This window comes from Oenanthe melanoleuca, chromosome 12, assembly GCF_029582105.1.
Source record: "Oenanthe melanoleuca isolate GR-GAL-2019-014 chromosome 12, OMel1.0, whole genome shotgun sequence".
Lineage (NCBI taxonomy): Eukaryota > Metazoa > Chordata > Aves > Passeriformes > Muscicapidae > Oenanthe > Oenanthe melanoleuca.
In genome coordinates, this window is record NC_079346.1 from 3452342 (window position 1) to 3460771 (window position 8430).

Consider the following 8430-nt stretch of genomic DNA (forward strand, 5'->3'; position numbering starts at 1 on the left):
AAGCCCAGATCCCCCAGACCAGATGCGGGATGTCCCAGCATTCTTGGGATGTCCCCTCGGCCAGCCCCGCTCTCCCCATCCCTGCGCGGCCCCCCCGCCCCGTCTCTGCCCGCAGCCGCGCACCTGGGCGCGGTGTGTGCGCTCAGCCGCGGCCGCGGCGCTGCCGGGCGGGGGTGACTCAGCCCCGGCTTTATAACTGCGGGCCGGCTCCGAGCCCGGCTCCGCTGCGCCGCACCGCGCCCGCGGGGAGCGCCGGGCCGTCCGGCACCGCACCATGCGGAGCGTGCGCGGAGCCCCGCCGGGGCTGCCACACATCCTGCTGCTGCTCCTGATGCTGCTCCTGGCCGCGGGGCACGGCGCCGTCATCACCGGGGTGAGCGCCGCCGCCCGGCACCCACGGGACCGGCACCGGGACCGGGACCGGGAGGGCTGGGGCGGGCCGGGGCTGCGGGGGAGGGAAGGCTCTGCCACGGCAGCGGGGAGAGAAGTCGGGGTTTGTTCGTGGGGAGTGATAGCGGGACTGGGGGGACATCCCGGGATAAGGGGTGTCCGGGGAGAGACGAGCTCTCTGCTGTGCGGGATGTCCGGAGAGAAGGGAGCGCTCTGTCGTGAGTGATGCCCGGGGAGAAGGGAGCGCTCCGCTGTGAGTGATGCCCGGGGAGTAGGGAGTGCTCTGCCGTGCGGGATGTCCGGGAAGAGAGGAGAGCTCTGCTGTAAGGGATGCCCGGAGAGAAGGGAGCGCTCTGCTGTGAGTGATGCCCGGGGAGAAGGGAGAGCTCTGCTGAGTGATGCCCGGGGAGAAGGGAGCGCTCTGCCCTGCGGGATGCCCGGGGAGAAGGGAGCGCTCTGCTGTGAGTGATGCCCGGGGAGAAGGGAGCGCTCTGCTGTGAGTGATGCCCGGGGAGAAGGGAGCGCTCTGCTGTGAGTGATGCCCGGGGAGAAGGGAGCGCTCTGCTGTGAGTGATGCCCGGGGAGAAGGGAGAGCTCTGCTGTGAGTGATGCCCGGGGAGAAGGGAGTGCTCTACTGTGAGTGATGCCCGGGGAGAAGGGAGCGCTCTGCTGTGAGTGATGCCCGGGGAGAAGGGAGCGCTCTGCTGTGAGTGATGCCCGGGGAGAAGGCAGCGCTCTGCCCTGCGGGATGCCCGGGGAGAAGGGAGCGCTCTGCCCTGCGGGATGCCCGGGCAGAAGGGAGCGCTCTGCCCTGCGGGATTCCCCCGGCTGGTCTCTCTGGGTGAGCGCTGCCGAGACTCGGGGTCTGTCCGCAGGACGGAGCGGTGTGGAGTGCGGTGAGGGGTGGCCGGAGCCGGGATAAGGGATAAGGAGGATGTGGGACGGAAAGCAGTGCCAGGTGATAAGAGGTGACGGGGCCTGGGGTCCGTCTGGGATAAGCGATACCGGACGTGGCACCCGTCCAGGGATGAGGGATGCCCGGAGCTGCGGCTCGGTCTGGATTAAGCGGTGTCAGAGCCTGGGGGTCTCTCTGCACTGAGTGATGCCAGGACGTGTCAGTCTCTGTGGTGGGCAGTGCCAGGGCTCGTGGGTCTCTGAGGTGAGGGGACGCCACAACGTGGGGTCTGTTCCTTTGGGGTGAGGGATGGCTGGGCTCGGGGGATGTTGTCTGCAGGCTGGTCTGGGAGCGTGCAGAGATTCCTGCTGCTTTTCCAGGGCTGGAGCTGTCTCCCGTCTCCCCCCGTGCAGCCCCAGCTGTCCCCAAACCTGCTCTGAGAGGATCTGGCTCAGGGCATGGCACTGCCCACTGTGCACTCCAAGTTCCTGTGGCCCCTCCGTGTACACGGCAGGATTACAATCCTCAGAAAACGCTGTTTTCCTTATTTTTTTTCTTTGTCTATGACCATGCTGCTTTTTTCCCTCAATAGCCACTCCTTGCAAACAAGTCTCTGTTGTTGTTTTTAGGCTCAAGATTTACTCTGGTTGTGAAAATATTTTTTTTTTTCCTAAAGACGTTATTTAACCAAAAACGTTGCATCACTTTTATGTAAAATTATTTTTTAAGTGTTTGCTTTGGATTAATAACTCAGCACTTGCATTCCTTTGAGAGCTTACATGTCTTTTGTAACCATCAGAAGTTGCATGCACAGCAGTGGATTTCCCTGTGGTTGTCCAGACACCCTGTCCGGACCCCTGAAGTCCATGAAACAGCTCATGGGCATTTCTCTGGAAGTGAGATCAGTTCCCAGGACTGATTATTTTTTTAGAACAGAGAATGTGAAGGAATTTTTAATATTTGATTATTTCAAGTTTCCTTTAAGTAGAAACATTCCCAGCAACAGAGGAGCAGTTTATCTGTTATTAGAGTTGTGGTCACACCTTTAAAGCATAATTAAACATTAAATAAAGTAATAGTGAGGCACTGAATAATAGATCAAGGACAAGCCAGATTCAAAAAGTAAAAATAGATTAGAATAGGAAATGTTACTTTATTAACTATTGCAGAGCATTTCTGCTTAAACCACTTTGATGCATTTTTGGCTTTTGGTGAACAGGTAAATCTCAGATGAGAGCTGACATAGGTGTTCCCCAACATCTAAGTCTGCAAGGTGTTTTTCCTTTGCAATTTAAGGACTTTTTTCAAAGTTTCTCCACTTCAGCAGTGGTTCTTGTGCTGAAACCTGTTGCCTTTGCAGCTGGCATTTCAGCTGGGACATATTATTGGGTTGATTTTCCAGAAAACTGTGTTTTTATGAGGAGCTCATGTGGTGTTTGGGGAAGTTCAGGAGTAGCAGCAGGAATTACACATTACAGATAAGGTGTGGGCAGGAACACTTGGGCTGAATATTTTCAAAACTTGTCATACATTTTTGGAAAGGGAGCCTTAAAAGTTCTGCCAGATGTAAATATGTGTGTGTGAGTTTAGGGAAGAAATTATTCAGCCTGGACATTCAAGACCTTTGCTTCGTAGGACATAGTCAGGTGGGCTTTTCAACCCCAGGACCAATCCCACAGAGATGAATGAAGTTTGAGATATAACTGAGGAAAAACAAAAAAAAAGAGAGTCAGGAGCTGAGAGGTGAGAAATAGCAGAACCTGACTCCAGCTGAGCAGTGGACACCAGTGTGCTGGGGGCAGCCAAAATCACTGGACCTGCATTTTTATTTGTGACTAGGGCAAAATAATATCATTAGAGTGATTATTTATTTTATTTTATTTTTTAAGAGAGAGGTCAGAAAGTGATTATTACCTACCCAGCAGGCTGGAGTCATAGTTTTATGGCTATATTAATCTTACAAGCACATGCTCTGTGTTTGGGCTTACCTGCAGCACAGAGCTCTGTGCTTTGAAGCTGTTTGGGTCACACACACTATTTAATAGTGATCCTAATGCAACAGCTTCTTCCTAAACTACTGACTGATCTTATTTTGATCTGGCTTCTGCTGGTCAGTGCAATATTTACCCAGTGAGTACAATCTAAAGTAATTTATCATGTAAATCCCAAGGTAAGATCAGAGAGTTTTTCTCTCAAGGGAATGTTTACTCTGATATGTGCTTTCCCCAGAGCTGTTATCATCATTTACGCAGGTTTTTGTGAGTTTCCCATTTACGTAGTGCTGAGCAGTGCCTTTGGTCTCACTGCTGCTGTCAGACACCCAGAGCAGTGAGTTAATCAAGCTTACACTGATGGCATTTCTCACTGGAGGAAGGAGACTGGTTTTTGCATTAAATCTGTATAAGCTTTTGATTCAAAAGTAACTGAAAGATGTACAGTAACTTGTTTAATGTGTCAATTGCTCTTCATGGTTTGTGGGTTTTAAAACATATCCACTAGTTTGCATTTTGGTTTTTGCTTATCTAAGCTGTATTGAGTAAGTGGTTAAAATATTTTTTTGCCTCCCGTGAAGGGGAATGCTACCACAGCAGCATTTTTTTTGGATGTGGAAACTTATGCAAAGCCTTTCTTAAAACCTCTAGTTATGTGTAATTCTAGATAACAACCACAGAATCCATATTTAAACTTCTGTTTAGCCACTTCCACTTGGACTTCTCTAACAAAACTATCATGCAGTCTTGCAAGGGTACTCACAACTATGATGTGAAGTTAGAAGGAATAGTTACCTAAAGTCATTAAATTAATGGATGGTTTCCTACCTTAGCCTCTCCATGAGGCTGGTTTGGTGACTCTTTTGGTGACAAGTTTAGTGTGGTTGGTGCTTGCTCCTGCCTGAGTTCACGCAGGCACTGAGCTGGGAAAGTGAGGGCCACATGCCATGGTCTATCAGTGCTCAGAAGCTGGGACTGTAAATCACTGACAGTCCTGGGTTTGGCCCAGAGCAGCTCTGTGTGTGGCCTGGCTTTAAAAAACCCAGTCTCAACTCCAAAACGTGCCAGGAGCCTGCGTGTTACAATCCATGGGAAACACAAGTATCACAAACCAGCCTGAAATCTTATTATTCAGCCTTAATGAGCCATGATAACTTAGGGGTGCCAGAGGCAGCTCCTGAGCACCTGATCTATTTCTGGAGTACATTTCTTCCTCATTTAATTTGCAGGCCTGTGACCGGGACCAGCAGTGTGGCGCTGGGATGTGCTGCGCCGTCAGCCTCTGGATGCGCAGCCTGAGGATGTGCACCCCCATGGGAAACCTGGGAGACGAGTGCCACCCCCTGAGCCACAGGGTGAGTACCTCACAGCGGGGCTGTGGGGCTGGGGGGATGTCCTGAGCTGTATGGCACACGGCATGAAACCTGTAAGTGGTGGAGAATCAGGGAAACTTCTCATTCCTTACAAAACTCAGCTATCTGCATCTGCATGGGAGCAGTGATGAAGGTGCTGATGTAAGGAAGTGCATTACTGTCAGAATTATGCTGAAGAGAATCAGGGGATGAAAGCACTACAAGCTTCCCAGATTGTTCTCTTATTAGTTTGTTGTTGCTGCTTTGTTTTGTGTTATGTGATCCCAAGCAGTGTTAGCAGCTCCCCAGCCCAGCCCTGCCAATCCTTACTGGTGTGAGCAGGAGCACAGCAAGTGCCACCAACCCCAGGGGCAGGGGACAAGATCCTGTCACAAGCATAAAAATGTCACCAGTTGTTGTTGGGACACCTGGTGCATTGAGAAGGTGTTGAGACTTGGACTTTTCTCAAGTTCCCACAGTCTCTCTTTGTTTCTATTCTACCTATTAATTTCAACTATATGTGTATATATACATGTATACACACACACTGGATTATTAATACAATTATTTTAATAAGTGCATTCATTTAAGGCTATGTAATTATGTATTTGTTATTCAGTATGAAAAAAAAGCTGCTTATTTAAAACACAAAAGACTGAATGGGATGTTAGCAGGGAGCTTGAGAACCTGGTGGTCCTCAGAGCCATCCTCAGGGAAGAGCACAGCCCAAGAGTCATCACAAGTGGAAGATAAAAGGCAATAAATTCAGGTCATAAATGTGCAGCTAGTTAGCTGCCTCTCTCACTCCAACCCCTGGTTTCTCAGCTCAGTATCTAGAGTTTATTTTCTCACTTTTAGGAAGTTTAAGGCTCTATCTTATTGCAGTTAAATTTTTAAAACTTCTGCTGTTACACTGGGGACTAAATTGTCCTTTTTACTATGTAATGCAACAGGTTTTTCTTGTAAGGGCTCTTTCCATTACCAGGAATTAGGATAAGAGAAATTGTCTTCTAGAGGGTTTTATGAGCTTATTGTTATTGGGCAATAATTTAAACTGTCTGATATATTTCAACCTGATTGCCTGCATAATTACAATCAGAGAAAATGCCTGTCCACCCCAGACTTAATCACTGAGGTTTATAAGCTTTATGAGGTTAATTTTAGATTTTTGATTCCTCACCCCACTGATCTTCCTGAGAAACACAAAGCAAATTGATTTTCTGGAGAAGAGGAAATGAGGTTATTGTAAGGATGGAGGGATTGCTCAGTGGTTCCTCTCTTGTAAATACTTGTGTAGGGAGCAGCTGGGTGCTCTGATCACCAAAACCTTTCATTTACCTGCAAGATAGGTCAAAGGCAGGCACCACCATGGCCATGGCACCTTGGGGACATCCAGAGGAGCCAGGAGATAACTGGAGGAGATGGCTGGCAGTTGGGGTTCCACCTTCTAGTTTCCTTCTAAACAAGTAGATGGTGATGGACTGATGCCATCAGCAGTCCCAGCTGGAATTTTAAGGGTCTGAGGCAGGGTTTGGAGGGCCAGGCAGGTGAGGTTTGGCAGTGTGGGAGTCCTGCTGAAAGGAACGTTTCTTTACAGCAAGTGGAAAGTTTTGAGTAACTCACTCAAGCTGTCAGAAGGCTGAGAGCTCACTCAGGTTTTGGGCTTTGCTGCAGGGCTGTGTGTGGGCACCCAAAGGGGTGATTCCCATGGGGACTCCCCAGCCTGTGTGCTGGGCTGGAGCAGAGGGGCTGTGCTGGGTGCCATGGGGAAACCCACGACATCCCTTGCCCTGGGGCTGCTCTTCAGATGGCTCTGCAGGGGATGTGAGCCCTCTCCTCTGCCCACCTCCTGCACCAGCAGGGTCACTGGAGGCAGGCTGGTGCTTGGCACTGTGCACAGAGGACAGTGTGGGACTTCCTTAAAGACAAAATTTGTACACTGACACAAGAAAATCTTGGAATATTAAAATTTTAGGCTTCAACCACACAGAAATCTGGAAGTGGGGGAATTAGGGCTGCTTGCCTGGCTGGTAGCAGTGGCTTTGTACCTCTGTGCCTCCTTTGCTGCATCCAGGGAATGCTCAGTGTGTGCTCCCAGACATTTCCCACTGGGCTGTCCTGCTTGGCTCCTGTAGGAGACAGGGCTTGTGACCAAGTTGTTGAAGAGTGTCAGTGCATGTGCATGTCATGGCACAATTAAATTTGTCTAATGCTCTCCATATGTGCTCCCTGCAGCACAGCGTGGCTGGAGGAGGGTGGGATGAAATGAGAAACCTCTGCCCTGAGGTGAAAAGGATCCTGCTCAAAGGGAGGTCAGGCAAGGTCACCTCCAGAGGTCCCTTCCAGCCTTATTATGGGATGCCAGGGTTCCCAGATCTCTGTGCCACGTGACAGGGCAGGATTTGGGACACGCAGAAAGCCCTGCACGGTGGCACCACAAAACTTGATGTTAAAGGCCAGTGTGGTTTCACAACAAACTGCTTTGTGAAACAGGACTAAATGGAGAACATGTGTCCCAGATATAGGTTTACACAGCAGCATGACTGTTCCCATCCTGCACAGGGTGTCAGACAGGGCTGCCTTTGCCAGCTGCTCTGTGCTGCAGCTCGTGGGGAGCTCTGGCAGTGACGGGAGGGACCTGGGCAGCATTCCCCACATCCCCATTATTCCTCCCATGTCACCCCCCAGCCAGGTGGCTCTCCCTGTCACTGATGCCCTTGCTTTGTCCCCAGGTGCCCTTCTCTGGGCGGAGGATGCACCACACCTGCCCGTGCCTCCCGGGCCTGGCCTGCCTCAGGACTGCCCACAGCAGGTTCAGGTGTCTGCCAGACTTCAGAAAAGAAGACGCCTTTTTTTAGCAGGAACTGTTCTGCACTGGAAAAAGCCGCTCAGTATTTTTGTTCTCTTGTTATTGTGACAGAAAAACTCCAGTATTTTCCAGGAGAAGCCCTTCCCCACACTTTCCTGCCTCACCAACGTCAGCTGGAGATGAGACACTGCTGCTGTGGCCAAGGGACTCACAGTGGAGGATGCTTTCATTTTGGGGTGGCCAAACAACATCTACTAGAGCAAAACTCCTTCTGAGGGAGGGGCTTGACCATTCCTGAATCATTTTATGGGCTTCCTGGTTCCAGTTTAACCCCAGAATGAAAAAAAAAATCCAAGTTTATTACCAGTTTTGGAAAAACTTGGCCATATCTTCACACTTTGGAATACCTGAATAGAACTAAGAACTGGAAACTGCATAGTGTGAAGCATATGACAATTGCCAAAAGAACTGTATTTACATTGTATTTTGTATCTTTATTAATATAATTTTATTTGTATGTTAGGCGCACCTCTAGGGTAAAGGTTTAACCAATAGATGTAGTTCTTACACTTTTTAAAAGTGGCAGGTGGAACCAAAGCATTTCAGTATTCAGAGCATTAAAATATTTTGTTATTTTACTATTCTAAGAAGAGAAGTTGTTGTTACTTGAATTGGTGTAAAACTACCTGATCATCTCAAATTATGTATTAAAATGTAGTTTATATTAAAGAAAAAAGGAACCCTGAAGTTTATTGTAATAGGCTGCCTGACTTCTTGTACATGTATCAAATTTGCTGTGCAAAAATTCTGTATCAGAATAATGGCAGTGTATGATTTGATTTATTTTAATATTATAACGTTATTTTGTCATTGTGGTTTCTCATTTTTATTCAGTGTAATCTGTTATCCCACACTCGATTCACCCAAGCTAGCAGAGCTCCTTATGGACAGCTTAGCAAAGGATTATGTGCCTCTGGCTGCTTCTTGGGAAAC

General features: G+C 49.0%; 1 protein-coding gene across 1 annotated transcript; it reads left to right on the top strand.

Annotated features, from left to right (window-relative positions):
• The first annotated feature begins 274 nt into the window (after nt 1-274).
• PROK2 (prokineticin 2) lies at nt 275-8161 on the top strand. The gene is made up of 3 exons (XM_056501910.1): nt 275-373; nt 4506-4631; nt 7361-8161. The coding sequence occupies exons 1-3, from the start codon at nt 275-277 to the stop codon at nt 7484-7486; spliced, it is 351 nt and encodes a 116-aa protein (XP_056357885.1). The 3' UTR covers nt 7487-8161.
• The last annotated feature ends 269 nt before the right edge of the window (nt 8162-8430 follow it).

Excerpts from the sequence above, each read along its gene's own strand:
- PROK2 (XM_056501910.1), top strand. The coding sequence starts at position 275 with ATGCGGAGCGTGCGCGGAGCCCCGCCGGGGCTGCCACACATCCTGCTG. Across the intron at positions 374-4,505 it reads ACGGCGCCGTCATCACCGGG|GCCTGTGACCGGGACCAGCA; the intron begins GTGAGCGCCGCC and ends TTTAATTTGCAG. Across the intron at positions 4,632-7,360 it reads GCCACCCCCTGAGCCACAGG|GTGCCCTTCTCTGGGCGGAG; the intron begins GTGAGTACCTCA and ends CTTTGTCCCCAG.